At 49.0% G+C, this 24742-nt stretch overlaps 1 protein-coding gene across 6 annotated transcripts in view; it reads left to right on the forward strand.

Moving 5' to 3' along the window:
- The first annotated feature begins 303 nt into the window (after nucleotides 1–303).
- Nucleotides 304–24742, forward strand: part of ARHGAP36 (Rho GTPase activating protein 36) — a 31205-nt gene continuing 6766 nt past the window's right edge. The window contains exons 1-2 of one of the 6 annotated variants that reach the window (XM_008273208.5): nucleotides 304–459; nucleotides 23358–23516. In XM_008273208.5, coding sequence (XP_008271430.1) covers nucleotides 402–459; nucleotides 23358–23516 — 217 coding nt within the window. In that variant the 5' untranslated portion in view covers nucleotides 304–401. Of the gene's footprint in view, nucleotides 460–23157; nucleotides 23517–24030; nucleotides 24361–24742 lie in introns of those variants that run through there. The other 5 variants (XM_070067229.2, XM_051827538.3, XM_051827537.3 and 2 more) reach the window with 5 other exon arrangements.

Consider the following 24742-nt stretch of genomic DNA (forward strand, 5'->3'; position numbering starts at 1 on the left):
TCCCTTCACGGGTGCCTGGAAGGACGGGGACTTTCCTTCCTTTTCGAACTAGGGGCTTACTAGGGCTGAGATGGTGTCTCATCCCTCAGATCCTGGTGTCCCTAGGGTAGGGGCAGGGTCCCGCCCTCGGAGTCAGAGCTTCCAGGGACGAAAGCCGTGTCTTGGCCTCCCTGCGCGTGGGGGAAGGGGCTGCGGGACCAGCGGCCTCCCCCCTGGAGGGAGGGGGCTCCCCTGAGGCCCTGCCCCTTTCGTGACATGCTGGAGGTGTCCGGTGACCGAGACACTCCGAGCTGGGTGCAGGGTGCGGCCCAGGGCGTGGTCACCGGGGGCTACTTAGAGCGGCCGGTGCGGTGGCCGGCGTAGAGGTTAGCTTCGAGGCTGCTGGGCACTCAGACCGGGTCATGGCGTGGATCCTGGACTGCCTTTTCGCGTCGGCCTTTGAGCCCCGCCCCCGCCGTGGTGAGTGGGGCCCATCGAGTTGGGGGGCTGCGGGGGCTCGGCTGGGGGCGGCCGGCGGCTGCAGCCCCGGCTGGGCGCCCTAGGGCTTGGCTCGCCGCCCCCTTGCCTCCCTTCCCGCTGGCTTTTAGCTAATTGTTCCGGGCTCAAGGGACTGCCCCGTCGAGGCCCCGCATAAATCACCGGCTTTGCCGGGAACTGGGAGCAATCGCGCTAATGGCACGGTGGGACGCAGGCGAGCGCGGGGGCGGAGTCGCTTCGCTGGCTCAGCCTCCCGCGGGGTACAGCCAGAAAGCCGTGGGGCCAGATGCGCAGGAACGAAGTCCTGTAACTCAGGAGCCCTAAAAGTCCAAAGATGAGTGCCCTTGGTAGGGCAGTCAGAGCCTAGAGACCCTGAAGGTAGCGCTGGGGCTTCCGTGTGCGCCCTGTTCCAGTCTCCACCACAGACTAGAGTGGGCCGCGTACAGTCGTCAAATTCAACCTCTTCATATAAGAGATGGTGACACTGAAGCCCAGAGATGGGAAAGGCCTGGCCAAGGTCATCCAAGGAATTGGTAGCAAATCTGGGTCGGTTTAGGCTTTGCTAATTGTCCATTGCCCCAAACTTCCTAAAGGTGGAAGCCTGCTGGGCGCGGGGGGGGGGGGGGTGGTGGGTGGGAGGGGGCTCAGCCTGAATTTTCCCTGGGGTACTTGAAATTAATGCTTGGTCCCCCTATGCCTGTGGAATTGAGGACACAAGTGTGCAGAGGTCACAGCCCGGGTGTAAGTATGTGGGTGACATTTCACAGCTTTCCGGGAACTGCTTCTACAAAGTGGATTTTGGAAACCGCTTGTTGTTGTTGCTGTTGTTGTTCCTTACCTCCTTAAACTTTCAAGGGACTGAACGATTCTTTCTGAGGTCCTTTACGACCCTCACCCACACTGTCCTTCACTCCCCCTTGGCAGGCCCCACCCACTCTGGGCTGCCACCTGCCCCCATGGCCACCTGTTTTTCCATAGTCTCCACCTCCAAAATCTATATTGGTGAGAGTGCGTCATTGGTCACCCAGACCAGACCTGGGGTTGTCTCCTCTTTCCTCTGCCCCCTCACAGGCAGGGGAGGGGGTGGGCAGAGAGATCCCAGCGACTTTAGCAGAGACCTGTTTTTCTTTCTTGCCAACCCCATTGCCCTACTGAGAATCATCCCAGGAGTCGGGCCTCCTGCTGAGGGGACTGCAGTCTGCATGCTGAGCCAGTTCAAGTGCAGTCTCTGGCAGGCCACAGGCTCTCTGAAAAGAGCTCTGCATGTATGCAGGGCATTGAATGCTTTTCTTATGTGTATTTTTTTTCAGTTGAGGATCTTGGTTAATTTCAAAATTACACGGGAATTTTATGAGATGTCTATTAAGGCCTCATGGATCAAATACTTTAGCCTTGCAAAGAGGGTGGGTGAAACTCTTCCACTCCTGCCTGGCCTATAAGGTTGTCATGAGACTCCAATGAGAGATGCGGAGGCTCCTTTATTAATAACCCCATGGGAGGAGTCAGTATAACACTAGGTGGCTCACTGCCATCTAAAGACAGTAATGTCCAGTAGAATTAGACGGCTTTTCCTTAAACGGAACCCAACTCTTTTTCCTGGGAGCTTCTACCTTTAGCCTTGGCACTGACCTTTGCGACCCTCCCTCCTAGGGAACAGTGCCAACCCTCCCTGTTCCTCCCACCTCCATTCACTCCTGTTCTAATTCAGGCCAAACCTCTCCAACTACTTCATCTGTTTCACACATGACATGGCTGCAAGGCCCCTACCCACATCTAGCTGTTTTTCTTTGAACATACTCCAAGTTATAAATGCCCAATGACCTGGCCAAAAGAGGATTTCCAGCTGTGCCCCTTTAAATATAGTCCTGGAGGGCTGACTTTCCCTCTTTTGGAAGGCATGCCACGCCCCAAGTACACACATACATCACCATAAATATACCCATACATACACATCCCACTTTCATGCATACCCATGTGCAAGGGCATAAACAAACACGTACTTTCCATGCATCCTATGACTTTCCATACACAACACAATATACTTCTATCACACATGGTATGTTCCACTCACAGCCACATACAGACTTTATTTACATTGGAATTACTTTCAACTACAGCTACTCTTGAGAAAAAGAGAAAACCAAGTTCATTTGGGAGTCTCCAATCTGTTTTAGTTCGTGTTTGAACCCAAGACCTTACACTCACTGCTGCATTTCCAGGCTGGTGAGCTCTGTCTCCCCATACACCCTGTGGCACACCACTGCCTACACCAGCCCTATTAATCATACCCTAGAACCTGACACGAGAGAACTTGTAAAAGTACATGGGAAAAGGAAGTGAAAAGGTAAGCTTATTTTGTTGCCTAGAACATTCTTGAAATCCATGCATGGTTTTCTCATAATACACATTTCCATGAACTTTTTAAAGACCTCTTTGTAAACATGGATTTCAGACTTGTGCGCTAAGCTTGTCTTTTAATTCTATTTCCCACGAACCCTTGGAAGTGCCCTCATATGGGCAAACTACTTCCCAGATGCTGGGCCCTTAGGCTCAGTTCTTTACACACACGGTCTTATTTAAGTCACACAACCGCACTTTGAAACAAATGACCCTGTGTACAATATGTTTTTTCCCAACCAGGTAAGAGCCCACTTCATCATACTTATTTGAGAAATGCTGTGCAATGTGAGGGGAGCTTTGTGGTAACAATTAATATTCCATGGGATTATAATGGGTCTTGGTGTCTCCCTTCAAATATGCCTTTCACAACTTCTCAGGAGTTGTGGGGGGGGGGAGGTGCTGTTAGCTGACTGCTAACTGGGCAGAATAGGGGGCATATTCTACATGTTTCTTCACCTCCATTGCTCCTCGCCCACGGGGACATAGTATCACTGGCATGTCAGAGTAATGCGAGGGTGACAATAGGTAATGGGCGAGCATATGAGGGCATTTGGGAGAGGTGTCGTTGAGATGTGGAGCAGGTGGGGTCCCGGAAAGACCGCCTTTCCCAGGGAACGGGACAGCATGTTTGACCCACTTGCAATTCTCTCTCCAGTTCATGCTTGGCATTGGATGTGGCCTCAAACAATTGGACTTCTGTAAGGCAGCCAAAACTCTAAAGCTGAAGGGACCCCAAGGCCCACTTTACATACAAATTTGATCTTTTCTTAGTGATGGGACCCGATCGATTTGCTGAAGCCAACCTTGGTTGAACTGCAGTAGGATCATTTTCCAGAGCTGAGGCGAGCTCGCCAATGAGACACCTCACTCGGCGGGTGGTCAGGGTGTCAGACAAGCATCTCCACTCACCAAGGGCAGGACTTCCCCCAGTTCCTTTGTTTGAATTACTTGTTTGAACCTCCAAAGACATTTCTCCATGGGAAACAGAATGGTGTGCTCCAGAGCCTAGGTTCCCAGGTTAGCTCACCCTTTCTCCACCGGGAGGATGAACTGTGGAATCTGTGTGATGAAAACTGGCAGAAAATTACCTTCTTGCAAATGTACCTCAGGCTCCAGCAGTAGAGCTGACATTCATCAAGTCTAAATATCAAATGATGGAAAGCTTATTGAGCACTGATAGAGCAGGACACCAGGTCCCTGGGGGTGATTATGCTGTAACAGTGAAGCCAGCCCCTCTCCTTTGTTTTCACACTTACCTACTGAGACAACCTGAACGTCTAACAATAGCAGAATGGTTACTAACCTCTGTGACATACCCACTTGTTAGTTAGTATACAACCATTAAAATGGTGTTTATGAGGAATGCAATAATAACAGGGAACATGGTGTGATTATAACTGTGTCAAACATACATTTTTTTGAAAGGCTGGAAGAAAATTCAGCCACAGTGTGAAGGTTAGAGATTCTACGAAGCTAGTGGGATAATAGTTATGCTTTTCTCTCAGTTTTCCAAAGTCTAAAAGGTTGTATAAAGGTTGTAAAAGGTGTATAAAGGTTGGTCTTAAATTACTCTTATCATTTAGGACTCATGATAGGCAAACAATCTACATAGTGACCTAGAATCCCACTACACATAGTTTTCATTGCAGGATCTTTTTGTTCAAATTTTAGCTTAAATGCGTTGACTGGCTCAGGCCAGGCAAACACCATGTTCCCAATGCTCATGAAATGTTCCCTAATGTTGTGGAGAAAGAAGCACAACTGGTTTGAACCCCAGTTTGCTCTTATAGTGTTGCTCTGAGCAAGTTAGTTAACCTCTATTATTATTATTATACGTCTTGTATAAAAACATCTTATTTATTTGAGAGAGAGAGAAAGAGAGAGAGAAAAAGAAAGAGAGAGTCTTCCATCTGCTGGTATACTCTTCGAATGGCCACAACAGCCAGGACTGGGCCAGGCTGAAGTCAGGAGCCAGGAACTCCATCCAGGTCTCCCACATGGGGTAGCAGCAGCCCATGAAGTTGGGCAATCCTCTGTTGCCTTCCCAGGCACATTAGAAGTGGAGCAGCTGGATCTCAAACAAGCACTCTTATATGGGGTGTCAGAGTCCCAAGTGGCTGCTTAATCTGCTGTGCCACTACTCCAGCCCCTATTTTATCTCTTAAATGATATAATGATGCCTACATTTCTGGATTATGAATAATAACAATAATAGTTATTGTTGTAGATGTCACTATATCCAATGCCTTCTGTGGCTCAGGTATCAGAAGATGTGTTTTGTTTTCTCTCCAAATATTTATTATTTGTTAACACCACTGACTTTACAAAGAATATGCCATTTAACTTCCATGACAGCTCTCTGACGCAAATATGCTTATCTTTATTGTAAACACAAAAGTTCAGAGAAGTTTGGTAACTTGCTCACTGTCACACAGTGGCTGAGCAAGGATGACAACCCTTTTTCTGTTTTGTTTCCAAGCTTCAGTGAGATTAAAAGAGATAACATTCCTAGCACTATATGACACCCTGCTGACATTTATAAGGTGGTCCATGTGAATACAGTGTTGGTGATCCCTTGCCCAATGCCTGAATTCGGGTCTTTGTCCTATTTGATTATCCTTCAATTCCTCTCTGCGAAAAGGTGCACATTTCAACTGGGCAATGCAATGCAAACACCACCTGTGTCCTCATAGCTGAGGCTCTGAGTCACTAGGGAATGATTTCTGCTTCCTTCTGGCAGAATCACTTGTTCTCACATGTATCAGCAGAAGTAGGTAGATGGCGTATCTGATGTGCCTTGGAAGCGCCTGTAACATCTCAGATAGTCCTCTGGAGAAACCACACGGCTTCCTTGGGATGAGCACCCAGTACCCGCAGTGGACAAATCTCTGCCTGTGAAGGAAGCTTATTGGTAAGGAACCTTATTAAGCGGTATGGGCATCTCTGGGACTGCTGCTCCAACTCTGTCTTATCCTTAATTGTCACCCTGCCAATTTCCCTTCTCAAAGCCGAGGCTCTGGGACCTCCTTAGAAGCAGACAGGGGTCGGAGCTGGAGAAGTTCTTCTGAAATCCTAAATCCTCAGAGAGATTCACTGATAGACTGACTTGCCGGGGCTGGGGGGTGGGGGGATGGAGGAGTCTCAAGTCAGGGAGGGAAGCATGCAAGATGAATAGCACGGGTTAAAGAGGGAGGAGGTAAAGGCAGTGTCCAGAGGATGGCAAGATCTTAAGGCTGACTTCTGAGAGTTTTCTCCCACGAATCTCAACACTTTCCTCCCCTGTAGTGTCTTCATCCTTCTCTTCCACTCCACGCACTGCCCCCTCCCCTCCCCAACTTCTCAACCTTCTTCCACTCCCTGCCCAAATGCAGCTTTAGCCTGTAGTGACTTGCTTCTGGCTCTAGAGGGCGGCAAAAGCATCAGGGAGGAAGGGGCACAGACTTGGGGTCTTCTCCCACTTCACCACGTTTTGTTAAAGGGTTGATTTTGTTTTCCTTGTACTGGGAGCAAATGAATAAGAATTCATCAGAGATGTATTTCAGGGGTTGCATTGCATACCTCCGGGAGTCATCAGTTCTCCTCTCCCACCCCTATCATCCCATCTGTCCCCCAACCTTGGTGGCTGCTGGAAATTATATGGCCTTAGGAATCCTTGCTAGTTTCCAGGGTAGAGTGAGTCAAAAAAGAATCGGCTGGGGATCTGAGCCGGGAAGTGTTCATTCTCTCATTTTCTTGGGCACGACAGAGCATATTTAGAAGAAGGGATGTTGGCTGGGCCTGTAGTTGGGGTAAGGAGCGGAAGCCTGGCCACCGAGTGGAAAGTCTGAGATGTTCCTGTGTGGAGTATCACAGCTGAAACTTCGGTCTCATTAACACTGCCAGGAGAAACTGCAGGGTGAGAATTGGACTTAAGGGCTGATTCTTCCGGGGCTGCATTAGGCTGATCAAAACATCATCCCAAAAGAAGAGGGGCTATTTCAAGAGTGTCAGACAAAGCATTAATGAGGAAAATTGGCAGCTTAGTCAGTTGACTCCACTCCCTGGGCACCCTGGTTAAAGCACTCTGGGCTCCGTGAGAAGGCAAAAAACGAGGAAGGCGATGAGCTAATCTTGCCCTGAGGACCATTTACTGCATGTGTTGGGCACTTGATTGGCACTGTCCATGGTTTGCCTCCTTCAGTCATCTGAGCCCTTTCTAAGGTAGGCATCAACACCTCCATTTTACAGCTGAGCAAACAGGCTCAGAGAGGTGAAGCAACCTTCCTGGGATCACACAGCAAGTAAGTGATCAAGCTGGGGTAGCGACTCAAAGCTGTTCCATCTCGAAACTTGCACAAATGGAATCTCCAAGGGTTTTACTCTCTCCATCTCCTCAATAAAATACACATCTTAGTGCCCTGCCCCTACATATTCTTTTTTTTAGGATGAAAGCAAGCAAATTGTTGTTTATATTAGATAATATCAAAGCTCATTAAAGTGCTTTCCATCCTTACAATTCGCCCATAGAATCCTCATGTTATGGGGATACATTTCCTTAACTCCTAAGAGAGACCTATAGTGGAGAAGAAGTGTGTGTGTGTGTGTGTGTGTGTAGTGCATCAGGGGTGGGTGAGAGACAGGGAGAGAAAAGAGAAACTTCAAGGAGAGACTTTGCATGCAGAAGTGGAATTGAAGCTAGTACCCCCAGGGGAGCGTGAGATATCAGTCTGGCCCCACAGCAGCAGAAAAGCTTCATGCCTGACATTAGATGCAGGACTTAGATGGGCCTCTGTGGCGTTCCCCCATTCCTGCCACAGAAAGGAGACATTCGAGCTACTGAGTAACTTCAGGCCAAGCTTTTCCTGTCCACCCAGGATTAAGTGCTGACCCAAGCCCAGCTGGAGAGGAGCTTTATGGATGTTCCTACTGTTTTTCCTCCACGCACCAGGCTCATTTGTGCCAGTTGAAAGGGCACAATAATAACAGTGGCAATTTACATCGTGCTTCTCACTCCCCCACTCCCCAAAAGTGGTGAAGTGAGTCACCACCATTGCATTGGCCCTCTCTCTCAGCCCCCTGATCTCTTTGCAGCAGTCTAGGCTGGCTCCCTGGGGGCTAGCCAGGAGCAAGTGCTTCTAGAGGTCTTTTAGCTGTGACTGAGCCGACAACGTGCCCATCCCCCACCACATTAGTGTATCCCCCCCCCCCATACAATGTATTGTTTTAATTTGGATTTCTCAGATGAGGATGCTTCGATGGCATTAGAGCAGCATGAGATCCATTAGGCAAGCACAGTGCTCCCCCAATCATGAATAATATAAAATGGGACCCATTCAGGAATCTTTTCGGGCAGGGGGGTGGCTCTGATTGGTTTTTTACCTGCAATTTGATATGGAAATAACTGGTGTGCTTGAAACACACCACACGTGAACTTCTGGTGGTGCCGCTATAAAAACGGGTCTGGGGGAACCGGCATATATTCCTTTACTCCACCCTGACCCCTCACCCCCATTCCTCTCCATACCCAACCCCCCTGACCCTATAACTAGAAAATGCTCCTTCTCAGCTCTTTCTTTCAGCACTAGCCCAAGGAGAGTTCCCAGAACTGGAGAGATTCTTCTGTGCCTAGCGTAATTAAAGACTTTGAGGTGTCAACAGAACAGGTAATTAGGTGGAGAGGTATCAGGTGTCTGGAGACAAAGAAAGTAATTATGCTGAGTACTCTTGGTGCTGTCAGTAAACTCAAAAGAAAGATTTATTGTGAAATGATACTATTTGATAGAGACTTCAGTGTTTAACAGGAAGCAGGGGGACTCTTAGCGAGGCTGTCCCAATAAAGAAAGGTTTAGGAAGCATAGCAGATCTGAGTTCAAATCCAGCTCTGCCTCTATCAGTCTGTATGACTTTGGGGAAGTTACTTAACTACCCTGAGCCTCATGAGTGAAGTGTAAAAATGTGGCAAGGATAGATTTATCTACTTCACAGATCGTTGTGAAGACTCAAGGAGATAATTCCTGCAACGGCACTTAGCACAGTGCCTGATACACAGCAGGTGCCAAATAAATGGTAATATTAGGATTATGCTTAATATTCTTACTAAATACCAGGCATTCTCTGCAGCAGCTCTGAGCTGGAGAGGAGGGACGACAAATCATTGCAGTTACATGTGATCGTGTCCTGAGAAGCATGAAGAGGGTGTCACTGTGGTGACACAAGGGAGAGAGCCCTCAGCTGAGAGGGGTTGGGACAGAAAGGCAGAGAAAGTTTTGTGTCTCTTGAGTGAGGTCTTTAAAAAGAAAAAAGAATAATAATAAATAGGAGTTTGTCCTGAGGCCCAGGGTGGTCACAGCGTCTAAGCAGCTGGAATCTCCCCAGATAAAGCCAAGGTGTGAAACAGCCAGGCCCTGAGGAAAAACAGTTGGGCTCACCTGGGTAGACCTCCTAGGGGAAGACCTTCAGGTCAGTGACCAAGAAGAATCTTTCCAGTTTACTCCCACCAGTCCCGGCACAGCGCCCTAGGCGCCCTACCTGGCCAATCACGTGCGGCGCCCTCCTCTTCTTTCCTCTGAGCAGCCAGGTAAGTTCACACCCGGCCCCAGCGGGCAAAGGGAGCACAGCACAGGGCGGGCGCACCTCCCTCGCCAGGGAGATCAGGCCAGCGGGGATCCCAGCCACCGCGCCGGCCCCCACCACCGTCCTTGTCCCAGCAGCTTCTCTAGTCACACAGACGCACACACAGTCATCTGGGGACTCTTTAGACAACCATGCTCTCCACACTGCGCTCAGGCACTCACACGGGATCCCCTCCTAAGACACACCCTCTCTCCAGCCCTCAGCCCGCTGGCCACATTCGTCCACACCGCACACATCAATACACTGAAAGACACACGCCACCCTCACATACATAAACCTTTGAACACACATCCCCTCAGCAGACTTAGAGGACACTTTGCTCATGAACACGTTCACACGTTGCACACCACAAGAAACAATACCTGTAAACCCACGCTGACACACAAAACACAAACATGCACCCAAGCCTCCAGGGACACCACACATGCACACACTGCACACGCATATACACTCACCCCAGCAGGGATTTCAACCCGGGCGGAAACACCCATCGAACACACTCAACATCCAGACCACACCCACTCAGTCACACTATAATAGTACAGAAACATACAACCTACAAGCATGCACATCCACACACAAACGCCGCCCGGACACACGGCTCCATATCAGAGAGCGAACACAACACACACCCCACCAAGTACTCGGGCGACAACGTGCACCGTGCACACCCCCCACCCCCACCCAGCCACACAGCGAACGCACACACGGTCGTCCTGCACCCGCGCGCGCGCACATACGCTTACATGCATGCACACATACACACACGGCCCGCCCCCGCCTTCCCTCCGGGCGGAAGGGAAGGGGGCGAGGAGGGGCGGAGGGGAAGAAAGGAGGGGGGATGGGCGGGCAAACGCCTGCACACGGGTTCTTTTCACTTTGACCGGGGGCGGGGGTTGCCCCCTGCTTCTCACTCCCAAGCCAAGGGAGTGAGTGAGTTCGGTTTAGGCAGGTCCAGTCGGAACCCAGGAAAACGCGAAGGTCCAGGCAATCGGTCGGCAGGCGCTAGGGCTCCGTGGGGACCCTGACTCCGCATGCTGGCGACCCCGTTGGAGGCGTCTCCTCCCCGCACCCTCCCCTTGGCCTCTTCACAGCCTTGACCTCTGACCCCCCCCCGGGGGGGGGGAGTCCTTTTTCCTTTCCTACCGGACTGTTGGGGGTGAGGGGCTTTACTGGATTTTAAAAAGTAAGGAGTTGAGCTCTGCAGCCGGGCTTTTTGCGAAACCTCTTCCAGTCTGGCTTGGAGACTGCGCTTAAGGAAAGGGTATTTTGCAAAGCAACAAACTTTCTACACAGGCTGTTGGAAATCCCTGACCCCATGCTAGACACAAAGTAACGCTAGGGCGTTGTAAATGTCCCTCTCTCCCTCTTACGTCATGCTATCTGGCAGGGCTCTGTGCAGCCCAGCACTCGCCCGCGACAGCTCCTGGGCTGTCAGTGAGCTTTTTTTTCAGCACACTAGCCCTCCCTCCGGAGAACGGAGACCCCAGCCGGGGCTGTCGCTGGCTGCTGGGGGCGGCAGGGGGCGGCAGAGTCGTTAAAGGTGCTTTGCACTTCAGGTGGCACAGTCCCCGCGGGAAACTCTGAGGTCCCCTCCCACCATAAGCGCGCGATGGGAGTCACTCCACAGTGCTCCGCGGTCACGTGCCCATCTGGCTCGCGTCCTCCGCTTTGCTGCTTTTCTGTGAAGACAAGCAGCCGGGAAAAGGGAGGTGTAAGGAGAGGAGCCCTCCTCCTCCCCACTCCTCCGTGACGCATAGTATGAAGCGCCTTGTAAAAGTGCACAGGCTTTCGAGTTAGCAGCGGTTCAAATCCCAGCTCTGCTAATTTGTAGCTGACTACCTTGGCACCTTGCCAACGACCTAGCTTAGGTAGTTGTGAGGTTTAAAGGAGGTAACATGGGCAGAGTTTATCCCGGCTAAAATGCCTCAGATGTCCATTCTTCTCCTGGCCATCTCCTCCCCCTCCCCATCAAAGAGATAAAGATGTGGGAGTTTAGGGGAAAAGGAGCAGAGGCTGGGTGGGTGACAAGGTCATCAGCTGATGCCCTCAAGTCAGGCCAGAGATGAAGAGGACCAGGGGTTCATTGCAATTAACTTTTTGAATTGCTTAAGCGAGGTCCTGTGTTTAAGGGAGACGCCCACAGCAATATTTCAGCGAGGCCACTCACTGGCCACAAGAAATTGCAGGTCGCAATGCCAATCCCTTCTGCCTGTCGGCACAACCTCTCTAGAGACTTCTCCACTCACCGGCTTTGCATTCTCCCCTCCCCCCACTGAGGTGCCATATTCATATTTCAAAATAGTCTCAATACTTCAAAACTCATAGTGTACAACAGTACTTCACAACATTGGTGGAAATGGAATTAAATGTGTGAGTTTGTTTTGGGGCAATTTTTCTCATAAGTGGGAAATGAGTATTATGAAAAGCTATGCATGGACTTCAAAATTGTTTTTTTTTTTTTGCACCAAAATTAACTCCTACTCTCTTACTTCTCATTCCATTTTTTCCACGAACTTTTTGAAGTCCCCAACATACTCCTTGGGTGCCAGCGATGGCTCCTGCTACCTTATATTTGCAATAGCACCTAACAAAGTGCTGGACACACCTGCAGCGAGAGCTGTCCTAGGTGACAGTGCTTGGAAACATGGAGACTCGAGGGTACAGAAGGCATCATCCAAAGGAACGTAGAATGGCGAGGCCAGTAGCGGACCCCCAGGCACTGGGAGGTCAGCAAGCAGGGCTTTGGCTAAGGAGCCAGTGCCTTCCTCTTCAAAGCCCTCTTTCTCTGAGCCTGCCTGGAAGGGCCTGGTTGCACTGCGGCTGAGGCTTCTGCAGTCAATTAAGAAGAAAGCTGCTTTCCTGGAGGGCAGAGGCCCTGGCCAGCTCGAGTGAGTCACCACCTCAGAGTTGGGCAGCAGAGGTGGTGCGAAAGTGGCAATGAATCAGTCCGAGATGGCATGGGGAGATCGCCTGAGTGATGCTGAGAAGGGGCTGAGGCAGAAGCCGGCGTCCTTAGGCTGGGTCTCAGTGATAGAGTGTCTCCTCTGTTCATTGGCACACAGTCAGCTCCTCACCTGCCTTCCCACTTCCACTCCTTCCAAGTCACAAGGATAGCTCTGGCAGCCTTCTCAGCAGGGGAGTGAGTAGAGGGGAAAACACCCCCACCGGAGGAAAGAGGTGTTTGGGGAACCCAGGATCCAGGTCTGACTCTGCTACTTACCATGTGACCTTGAGCAAGCTCTTTTCCCTCTCAGCTTTCCTTGAGCTCTGTCATTCCACACACTCATGTCCTCAGTGTGATGGAGTAAGCATTTATTCGCCCATTTTGCAGCAGAAAAAAACTGAGGCTGGGTGGTGCTCACTGATCTACCTCCTCTTTAATATGTCACGCTGTCTTTGTGTATCTGCGAGCAAAGCAATCACTGTAATTCAAGCGCCAAACCTGCCAGTCCTGTGTCTAGCTAGCTCCTTATGCAGTCAGGCTCAAACCATGTCTCCCAGCTGTTGCAACAGCAACCCATTTTGCTGGCTACCTGAGGGAATTTGCCTTGCGTCTGCTCTGATAGACATTCTCCCCCCAACTCATCTTGCCCTCACAGCAAAAGGCAGAGAGATGCACCCCCAGACCAGCCCCTTCGCACAATGTGGGGAAACTGGTTGCAGGATACTGCAGTGGGGAAGGGGAGCAGGGCTGGCAGGGCCAGAAGGAGGGGCTGCAGGAAAATTCAGAGAGAGAGAGAGAGAGAGAGAGAGAGAGAGAGAGAGAGAGAAGATGCCAGGGACAAATCGGACCAGGTGACCAGGCTCAAACTGCTGTTCCCTGCCTTTTTCCCCCTCTCCTGATCTGGTGCTCTAGAATGTGTAAATGGGCAGCACCCAGCCTGTTTCCATCAGGAAGAGAGGGAGAGATCCTCTCCTTCAGTGGAAGGAGAACTTATCCCCAATATTCAAATGACACTCCTGTAGTGGGTAAGATTTGCTTATTTCCTGGGGGAGGGGGAGAGGGTGAAGGCATCCTGGTGGTAGTGATGACACAGGGGTGCCACCTGTGCTGCTGCTGAAGCCAGCAGCGTGCTTGCTTTCTCTCTTTACCAATGGAGAAGAGAAACTTGCTACATGGATGTCACTTCCAATCCAGGCCCCTAAAAGCCTTGTCCCTGAATCTTTTGGGGGGCGGGATCAGCCCACATCTTCTTGGGCTGCCCCAGTAGCTGTGGATGCCTGGGCCAGCAGCAGTCCCCTTTGAGCGCTCCTCCTTCTCCCTTCTCACTTTTGCCTCTGCTCAGCTTCTTGCTTCTCCCTGCCTGCTGGGCTCACCCATAGTCACTGTCATTCTTGACTTCCCTCTCCTTTTTCTTCTCCATTCCCAGACTCTCCCTGTGTCTTTTTTCTTGGCCCCAGAGAGGAGGACATCTTCTTGAGAGGGTGTATAATTGTGTATTTGAAATCCCTGCACTTGAGGTCTTGCTTGGGCAACCCTATATTACCATTGTTGCATCACATGAAAATATGCAGCTTGCATGAATAATACAGTTTTGCTTGGTGACTAGTGATTTGTATACATGATTGATGGGCTGCAGATTAAGAAAGGTCATGAAAGGGAAGACGGTTTGGGCAGCTGTGCCTGGCCTTCTGACTTCCCCAGGTGCCTAGATAAGCAAAAGAAGTCAGAGAATGAAAAATGAAGACCGTTGTAGTCTGTGCGAGTAGGGGGTTGGCAGGAGGGCTTTGTGAAGTCAGCTTTTATTTGCCCTTGCTGCTCACTGAACTTTGAACCAAATGACCTTGTTGTCCCTGAGTTCCGAAGAGCAGAAGCCCTGGGCAAGAATGGGAAACAGGGAGCAGGAAGAGCCAGGCACGGAGGGGAGGGGGTGCTGCTTGTGCAGTCCTTGTATGCAGAAGGGCCAACAAAAGATGCCCCCTGCCCTCGAATGCCATACCGGTTATGGCAGAAGGGAAGCAACTTGGCCTGGTGCAAAGTGTGCTGAACTGAGAGTTCTGGGCTCTGCCACTAATTAGCTCTGTATCCTTGGGTTTCTTAAGCTTCTGACCCTTCACTTCTGCCATCCCTTCACCTCTAATGTGAGATCCTATGGCCTGGCCAGGGGAGGGGACACTGGGAGCGCTCAGAGGGAAGGGGCCCTTGTACGGTGAAGCAGAAGCAGTGGGAGTAGCCCTGGGAATTCAGCAAACAGGTATGCGTAAGGCACTGAGCTGGCTGCTGTGTAGAAAATTGCTATGATTCAGCCCCTGCCCCACCGCGGAAAGCTGTACTGAGTGGGGGAATCTGAGCGGCAGAGCCAAGCGCTCGCAGCGCCTCCAGCTCCTCGCAGGACTTGCCGCGGCCGCGTCGCGGGACCGACTGCCTGGTAGGGCACGCAGCACCTTATTCCCTGGCAGGACCAGGACAGTCGCCGAGAGGTAGAGCAGGGGCAGGGCACCAGGGGCCAGAGTGCGGCCCGCTGCGGGGCGACCGAGGGAGGTGAGGGCGCTCCAGGTGCAGCGCCCGACGTGAGGGAGGGAGAGGAGGCCGAGTTTTCTTGGGTGCTGCGGCCGGAGCCCGGGTTTTCTTGGGCAGTGGCTCAGACCAAGAGCTCGCAAACAAGATTGCATTTTTCTCGTTCTTGGCGGGGGGTCAGGCAGCGGAGAGTAGTTTTTCTGCGTCTCGTAGGGTTCTTCAACTTTGCAGGTTCTGTGCTCTAGCTAAACGGGGCGGGCCGCGTGGAGCACAACCCAACCAAGCCTGAAGGTTGTACTCTCGCGGGCAGTGGTAGCCAGAGGTCCAGGACAAGCTGGTGAGGCGGAGAGCACAGAGTCCGCAGCCCACCTCCAACCCTCTCTCCTCCCTTCCCCATCACGCACCCATCCTAGCTCTAGGCTAAGGGTTTGCACCCTGCCGTGGGGGGGGGGGGGTCACAGGCCTGCGGAAGGGCTGGGGAGGGGGCACTCTCCAACCGCAGATTGTGGCCCCCTGGCCCCACGTCCTGGAGTTTGCTGTCTCTCAGAATAATCAAAGACTTTGCAGACGTGAGGGCTGTGTCTCTACTGTGTTGGGATGATCATAAATTATACCGGTTGTATTTTGGGTTTAGAGGAGCTTGTGGACTTGCCCAAGGCCACTCAGCTGGTTAGTAACTGAGGACCTCTGGACTCTTGTCTGGGGCTTTTGTTCACTGCATCATAGCCCAGACAGTAGTCTAATTTTGCAAAGGGATGGATAGAGGAATAGACATTTGTATTTTAAAGATATGGTTGTTTTAATGCAGGCTTTAAATGCTATTTGGATCATGAAAACTACAGGGAGAAAACATCTCCCACAGTCCCAATTCCCTATGACAGTCACTCATACAGGATTTTGAAAAAGAAAACTGGCAGAAAATTGGATGCTGGTTGGGGGAAGATGCAGTCAAAGGAGAAGAGAAGCAGTGGGGTTGGTGCAGAAGCTGATAAGTAGAGATTCTGAGATCCTCTATATTCTGAAGCTTTCCTTGCCATGGCCTCTGTTCTTATGGACTGGGAGAGTGACCTCATGGATCTTTGCTGTCTCATGCCCATTCTATAGAATTCTCAGATGTGGTTTGGAGAGGCAAATGCTGGATGGCCCTCTCTTAGTCAGGGTCTCATTTCCCTCTTTCCCTCTATTTCAGGGAAGAGGGGATAGGGGTATTTTCTGTGTGGAAATATATATGGGCAAGAGTGTGAGGACATGTGTGTGGTGTGTGTGTGTAAAGTGGAAAGAGACTGGAAGAGGGAGTCTTTGGAGAGCGCTGGGGAATTAAGATGGGAAGAATGAATTGGAATTCACTCAGTGTGTACTAAAAACCCACAGCTGAGTAAGGGTCTTCATAGTGCTAATGGGCCTGGGGAAACAGTTGATTCTTAGTAGTTCTTAAAGGAATAAAGGAGAAGAAATTAAATTAGCGCAGGAAAGGATGATGTTAGAACCATGGGTCTTTCTTGAGAGTCCTTCAGACCCTTGACATTTATGTGACCTTCAACTAGACTGTCAGATCTCAAGGGCAGGGACTGAGGCTTTCTACTCCAGATGTCTCTTCCCTTCCCTCCACCATATATAGCTTGGATGGCTTGCATACTGTGCTGAGGAAGCCAAAGTCACAGACCAAATCCCTTTTGTGGGTCAGTTAGCTTGTTTTCTACATTTTACAGACTAGCCCCCCCCATACCCTGCCTTGCCTCTCTGATCACGAAACATTCAGTGAAGAAACAGTTCTTCTCATCCCCTCTGCAAGTATACTTTTTGCTGACAGTCGGTGAGTACTAACTGCTCTCAAACTTGACTCTCAGATATTTGGGGCAGGGGAAGCAATGCCTCACTTTGGTACAGCCCTACACCCATTGCAAGTATCTTTCATTTCACTCTTTTATTAAATAGTCCCCACAGTTGTACCTAATAGGTGTCATGATTCCTACTTAGCAAAATCATGGATCCGAGATGTGAAAAGTGAGATAATTTGCTACCAGTCACATAGTTGGGGAGTGTGTGAATTTCCATATGATGAGGCTGGGGTTTGAACCCAAGTTCCAGTCCATATGTCAGTAGCGAGATATGAGGTTGGGGTGGGCTGGGTTAGAGATATATAGAGATAAATATATTGAGGTTGTGGTGCCTTTCTCCTGTAATTCCTCTACCTTTCATGACAGGTTTTTTTTTTTTTTTCAAATCTATATCATCTATAGCTATAACTACCTGTATCACTTGTATCTTCATTCCCATTTCCCAAGGAATGGCATAGATCACTATAATATGAATGAGACCACAGAAGTCCAGCTACTTCCTTAGGCAAGAAGGTAGTCTTGACTTTGACATTCCTGCTGCAGACAGCAGATGTTGCTTATGGATACCCAGAAAAGCTATGGTTTGGTGAGAATGGCAAGATATAGGTTGGGTCAGCTAGTTTCCACATTACATGGTAGTTTTGTACAACTTGAGGTAAGTCACAATCTCTCCAGGGCCATAGTTTGTTGTTATCTTTGAAATGGGGGAAAATAATGCTCAACCTACCTCTTTCCCAGGGGTTGTTGTGAGAATAAAGTGGCATGATTCATTTATTTGTGAGTCACGAATAGTTGTTTTAATTATAAGCCCTTTATGTTCCCTCAAACCCTCAGAATCTATAATCCTATGATTCAGCCAACAAACACATTGAACACCTACTGTGTGCTAGGATTTGGAGATAATGGACATATGTAAAGCTTTTGAGAAAACAAAAAGCATAAATCTAATTAGGCGTTAAATATTTTTACTTCCTATTGACAGGACGTCTTAATTTTACTTTTTTGCTTTTTCCACTAAAATTTAGTGGAAGCAGCAACCAAAAAAAAAAAAAAGGATCTATGAGCCACAGCTTGTGATGGCAGTGCTAATTATGCACACTAACACACACTGCAGACAATAGTCAGCATGTCTACATCTTGTTGTGTTGTGTTTGGTGTCATATCACCTTGTTTATATATATTGTCTTTCCTCATTCTGAGCTGGAGTTGTTCAATACAAGTGAAAAAGCATGCATCCCGCGTAATGTGGAATGATGACTGAACTTATTTTACCAGGATGTACTGGCTTATGGGATTGGGCTTTGAACATGTGAATTTGTTTTATTTCATTTTTTAGTGATGCTGAGTCTTGCCACTATTAAGGAAAAGTTGGTTGGGGTACTGGCAAGAGCCCCGAGGCTGAGGATATCTGTGTTCTGTCCAGGCTCTGCTGTCAAATTGCTGTGTGGTCTTGGGAGACTCCTGTCCCTCTCTGAGCCTCAGGTTCCTGAACTGTAGAGAAGTTTGGGGCTAGTTGATGGCTAAGGTCCCTTTCTATCTCTGAACCATATTCTGAATACATTCACATCAGAATATTAGGATAACCATAGTTAAGTAGTTCCTGAAGTATTTCTTTTTCTGAAGCTGGGGCTGCTTTCAATATATTTTAACAATCCTACCTCTAGTTTATGAGTGTCTGCTATGACATGATGGGATAACTCTATGTATTACCGAACACTGTCCCCACATTTAATTATCTTGGGGCATCGCCACCGCATAGGATAAAATGAGTCATTTTGTTCACGGCATCTGCAGCCTTTACTGAAATGGAGGTTATGGGATAACAACTTAAAGGCTAACTCATTAATGCTCAGGGATGAATGAGATAACGTGTCCACAGACCAAATTGGTGCCCAAATGTTTTCATCTAGAGACCCGTATCTCTTTTCCATGTTGCGATGTATTAATGGGGATGTCTTTATCCATTGCCACTGCCTGTAGACATTTGAATAATGCAGATGCAATACTTTCTGGGCACCCGGCCCCATTCACTATCAATTTCTCAAACTCTGAGGAGCTCCCAGAGGCTTGGAGCAAAAATCTGATGACGCCATGAAGTGTCTAATTTATAAGGATTCAAAGCACAGCATCAGTGCAGCCGGGGATATTTTTTTTCTCGTGGGTGTTTACTAGTGAGCACTGCACCATTCCCAACTATTTGATGTGGGGCAATTGAGTAAATTAGTTCTCCAAATGGTGAAGGCTGTGGATTTGTGCCTAGTTGAAAGCATTTCCATCCTCCCAAAGTCAAAGCAGGTGACCTTTCCAACATTAATTTGTTTCTCCATCTGTGCCATGCATTTTGGGAGGACATGAGGAACAGGCTTGATGCCACCCAAGTGTATTTCCCCTTTTGTACTGCTGGGGTCTTGATCTGGGTGTCCCTCTGCTCTTTGTTCAAATTATCGCTCTTGGTGTCTGCTAATATCCTAGCCCCATTTACTGATCCACATGAAATTATATGTTCTTTTGCTAGTGACAATATAAAATTGGATGGTTTGAAAGAGAAATTAATTTTGGGACATACAGCCATTTTACTAACCTGAATAATAGCATTGATTTCAATTGACCTATGCAGTTAATTCTCCTAAATCTTATAAGGTGATATTTGAATATTTGACCCTGGTGAGCTTGGAGAGTGAAGCAGAAAGACCTGTTCTCAATAGTCTCCCAAGATCTCTTTGCCTGTGTTAAACAAATTCAAATTTAGTAGAGATTGAACAGAGTAGGTTGCTCAATGCATTGATAACACATCCTAATTTTATGTAATTACTTTTGAAGCCTGATGTTTGCCAGCAAATTCAGGCCCTTTGCAAATCACCTCTAGCATCAACCTGTTTATTAAAAACCAATGCTAAATACCATACATACATTATTCATTTAACTCTCGCACAACCACTGCAATGTGTATTGTGTCACCTCCCCCCACCCCCACTCCCCATTTTATAGAGGAGACCACTGAGGCTGAGAGAATCCAACTGACTATCCTCAGGTCACACAGCTAAGAGATCAGAAAGCTTGGATTTGAACTCAGTTCTGTTTGGCTCCAACTCCAGTGCCCAGACCAGATCTTTGCCTAAAGATACTGCTTTTACAGATGTCTTGAATTATCAACTGAACCCACAAGCCAGTTTGCTCTCACCATCCTCTTGAGTCCCTATTTGGTCTCATGGTCACTTCAAGCTAGTGCTGTGGCCTGATGAAGGAGGAAGGGGGAGACCATCTGGAGCAGGAGAGGTCTCTTGACACTTCTCTGTAGGAAGCCTCCTTTGGGGCTCCACTTGGAAAGTCAGACCTGAGAACTGAGGGTATTCAAATCTCAAGAACCTGTTCTGCACCTGTTTCACAGCGTCTGAGGTGTCTGCTTCTCCCCTCCCCATCCTGCCCATGTGCCTCTGGTCTGGGCACACTGTTCCTTCTAACTCTGCTTCTGTCTTATATCCCACTGGTGCCTTGCAAGGATTGAGGTCCAGCAAGAACGTGTCAGTTTTGCAGAACTGCAGCTTATGACTGCTCTTAAGTTTAGCCCTGTATGTTCAAGCAGGGAGGCAATGACAAACGGTTTATTCTAAGGCCTTTGATTTCCTTCAGAATTGTAAGCATCGAGGCTGACTCATCTCTCAAAGGCTTCTCTCTCTCTCTCTCTCTCCCTCTCCCCCTCTCTCCCTCTCTCCTTCCATCCCTCCCTCTCTCCCTCTCTCTCTCTCCCTCTCTCTCTCACTCTCTCTCTCTCTCTCTCTCCTTCTGGGGATGGCATTGATTTGAGGATTTACTGCTTGTTCTTACCTTGTTTTTTGGGGAAGGGAGGGATTTCTTTTCCTCCTGCTTTTGGGTAAGAGAACCAGCCCTGCTCTTTGGATTATCAGAACTGGTAAGCCTCAATAAGAAGAAATAGCTGGAACTCCAAGACAGGTACAAAAATGTCTGGATTTGGGCAAGGGGAGAGGGGGAGGGATGTTAGAAAATTTAAATCAGAGCTAGGCTCTGTGTGCCAGGATGAGACCCTGGACTGAGAGGCTCTGGACCTGCCATCTCCAGTGGGGGATTGCTAGAGGCTTATTCTGGAACTGTGCAGATGCATGTAGCTTTGGTGAAAATGGTTACTTTCTGGTTGCAGTTTGGTGGTTGGGTTTGGGTGCTCACTTTGAGTCTAAGGGATGGTACTTTGCAGTTGAAAGGGCTTTAAAATCCATGTGGAGGGCTTTCCTCTTAGCTTAGTTCAAAAGCTAAGAGGAAAGGCCCCACATTCTTTTTTATACTGCACCTCATATCTGGCCAGCATTTCCAACATCTTTAAGGAAAGTAGGTGAAAGAGAATTTTGGAGACAACATTCAAAGTGAGGTTTGCTTTTTGGACAGAAGATAGCTCATTTGTGTGAATTACTGCATGGTAAGCCTTTACCTACCTTTTCTCTTTCAAAGCCACATTACCTGATCTTTGAAATTTAAGCTCCCCCTCTTGTCTAAATAATATATAGAATATTCTTGGAAGGGAACATCAGGAAAAATAGCACACGAATACTTCCCTTTTAGTCAAAAGATTTAGTACCCCACGTGCCACATTCTTTTCTCTACTGGGAAGCAGCATATACATATTCACCCAAATCCCAAACTTGGGAGCTACCCTAAATTCTTCCCTCTCCATTACAAGTAAAAATTGGCCCCAAGTCCTGTCAATTCCTCCCATACAATCCATCCTCTGCTCCAGCGCCAGTGACACTGGCATGGGTTAGCCTCCCTTGCCTCTTGGCTGTTCTTCCTACATTGAGCTCTCTACTCTAAGCAAGCTTCTCCTGGCTCTCTGTGATTTTTCCAAGGTGTAATCCTTTACTCCATCACCCTCTGCCTAAAATCCCGTGGTGGTTCCCTGGTGCCTTCAGGAGGCAGTGCACCTCCTTAGCATGGCTTACAGGGCCATTCATGAACTCATCCCTGCCCATCCAGATTTAGCTCCTTCCAATCCCTTAAGAAAGCTTCTAGAAGATGGCAGCCTCTCTCCCATCTCTTTGCCTCTGCACAAGCTGTTCTCTGGACGCTCCCCCACCCTGCCTGTCTCCAGGCAGACTAAGATGTTTTCTCCTTTTCTGCTCTCAGAGTACTTTGTTTATATATTGGCCAACTGACTTATCACAAGGTTTTGTACATTGTTGCTAACCTGTGTATCTCCTTCACTGCACTGTTAAATCTTTCATGAAAGGAGTAATACTGTCTTGCTCATTCTTTGAATCTTTTGCACCAGGCACTAAGTGGGCAATTAATAGTTTTCTTGTCTTTGTTGTTGTTGTTGTTGTTAATGAATGAATGAAAGAACGAATGAGTAATAGAGGATAGACAGGAAAGGATGAGGTGTGCAGTGTGGGAAAACCCCTGCTGGGGGATCCCGTGCAGCCCAGGAGCAGTATGAGGTGGTGGGCTCCACCTGGAATGCACATCACGTGAAGACCAACTTCACTCTGCTCGCCAGTTTTGTGTAGAGAGGCTCCCTAGAAATGGTCTGGCAGTGATGTTTGTTTTGGTACACATTTTTCTTTTCATGGAAAGTAATATAACCAAGTTGTACAATTTGTTGTAGATAAGAAAAGGCAAAGGTACACAAAATCCCACTGTTTAACACAGCCTGTTACAATTTGTGTGCATTTCCTTTAGCCTTTTATTTTTATGCATGCTTTTATTCACACAGTTATAATTAACACAATTCTGCACTTTATATTTGTTGTTAAAAAATCTCTTTGTAAACATCACTTTAATGATTGCATGCTTTTTCATACTGAGGTCATTACATAATTTATATAACCAATCTTATTGCTGGGCTAGCTTTTTTCTCTTTATTTTTTTAATTTTTAATTTTTTATTCCTGTTCCAGCTCATCTGCATATAGTTTTTTTTTTCTTCTCTGTTGGAAAAGTTCATTAGGATATATTCCTAGAAATGAAAATTTTGGATTTTTGGGTCAAAGGGACTGGGGATGATTTTTGGCTGTAGACTTGTGTGTCCACTATGTTTTCTGGAAGGGTTGTATAAATTTACAGTGCTCCTAACCCAGAAGAAAATCCCCTGTTTACCCAACCTGGACAGCATCAAGTATCATCATCAAGACACAAAATAAACTCTTTCAATGTTCTAATTAGTTGATGGAAAATACTATCTTATTTTATCTCAAAGTGCTTTTTAAAAAATTGAAAGTTAAAAAAAAAATCTTTCCCTTCCTTCCTTTTGCCAATTAGGTTTTCTCTTTTCTGGAGTGTGTGTTCAGGGCTGTTTTTTTTTTTTTTTTTTGTAAGTTGGATTTTTTTTTTTAATAAGCAACCAGAGGCAGCTCTGCTTGAGGGTGAAGCCGCCTCCCAGTTTTCCCTCCTCCCCTACCCCCCTTATAGTTCTCTCCACCAGGTCCAGTGACAATTGGATGATGCAGCCCTGATAATCATCCGATTCCAGAATGGGTGGCTGCATCCCTTTTCGGAAGACAGCAAGGACACTGTGCTCCAGAATCATGCCCCCTTTGCTGTTGTTGTCTGCCTTCATTTTTTTAGTGAGCGTCCTGGGAGGAGCCCCAGGACACAACCCTGACCGCAGGACGAAGATGGTATCAATACACAGCCTCTCCGAGCTGGAGCGTCTGAAGCTGCAAGAGACTGCTTACCACGAACTCGTGGCCAGACATTTCCTCTCTGAATTCAAACCGGACAGAGGTGAGTTGTACCCCGGAGTGTGGCATCCTCGCCTCCGGGCGAGTGGATGCCCCTCGGGCTCGCCGGGACGGATTAGGGGTCCTGGAGGAAGGGAGGGACACGAGCCCAGTGTCGGACCTGGTCGGTTCTCCTAATGCTTGGGGAGCTGAGGCAGCGGGAGTTGAAGGCTTGTTTGTTGAATTTCGGAAAAGGTAAAGATGAGTTGAGTTGGGTCAGAGACCGGGGTGGGGGTGGGGGGTAAGGTACAGTAAGACAGACAGGCAAATGTCCGGGACAGACAGGTGCACAGAGGACAGGAGAAGAGACAGACATACAAGGTACGGGGTGAGAATCCCGCAGATCGGGACAGAGGCACAGAGGGACACTTTTAGAGAGGACCGGGACAGAACAGACAGAGGGGTTGAGAGAGACAGCGAGACAGGGAGAGAGACACGCGCGAAACCTGGAGAAGATCAGGAGGGCGGTGCAGTGTCGGGGGTGGCGGCGGGAGGTTCTGTGTGCGCGCTACCCTCCCCAGGCGGCCGCTGGGGAGCCGGCGGGATGCAGCACTGGACCGGGTTCGAGCGCACCGCCGGGGGATCTCCGGGGCACGGGGCGCTGAGCTGAGCGCTGAGCCAAGCGGGGGAAGCTAGGGAGACGCGTGGACTGAGGGGCGCCCCGGAAGGATTGAAAAGGGCAGGGGGCGGCAGATTTGCTAGGCGCGCGCCACAGGCGCAGCCGGAACAGAGTGAAGCGAAGGGCGAAGAGACCCGGCGGGCAGCCGCGGCGGCCGGTTTCGGAGCGCGGGGACAGTCTGGTGTCGCTGATTCTCGCGCCGCAGCTCGCTGAGCCGTCGGCAACCCGGGTGATTGCGCGCCGGCAGTAACTTGGCTACCCCTACCCGCGGTGGCGCTGCGGGCAGCCCCTCCTTTAGCCTGTTGCATGATCCGGGCGCCTCAGCCCCTGAATTTCTGTTGGAAGTGTTGTGTGGAGCGATCACTGGTGCGTAGCAAGATGCAACGTGCGCGCGCGGCGCCTCCAATCTTGTGCTTTGGTTAAATTCTTGAGAATCTCCTATGTGTTAGATGAGATTGGTCCTGGTGTCAGGCGGGGAAACTGAGGCCGAGAGCAGGCAAACCACTTCTCGCGTGTTGGACTGAGCCTCCCTTCCCCAGCGCCCCCTCCCCCTGCCGCATATCGATGCATGGCGATGTTTTAGTCACTTGTGAAATCCTATTTGTGTGTGA

This window comes from Oryctolagus cuniculus, chromosome X (genome assembly GCF_051225735.1).
Source record: "Oryctolagus cuniculus isolate XC-2025 breed Fujian yellow rabbit chromosome X, ASM5122573v1, whole genome shotgun sequence".
NCBI classification, from domain to species: domain Eukaryota; kingdom Metazoa; phylum Chordata; class Mammalia; order Lagomorpha; family Leporidae; genus Oryctolagus; species Oryctolagus cuniculus.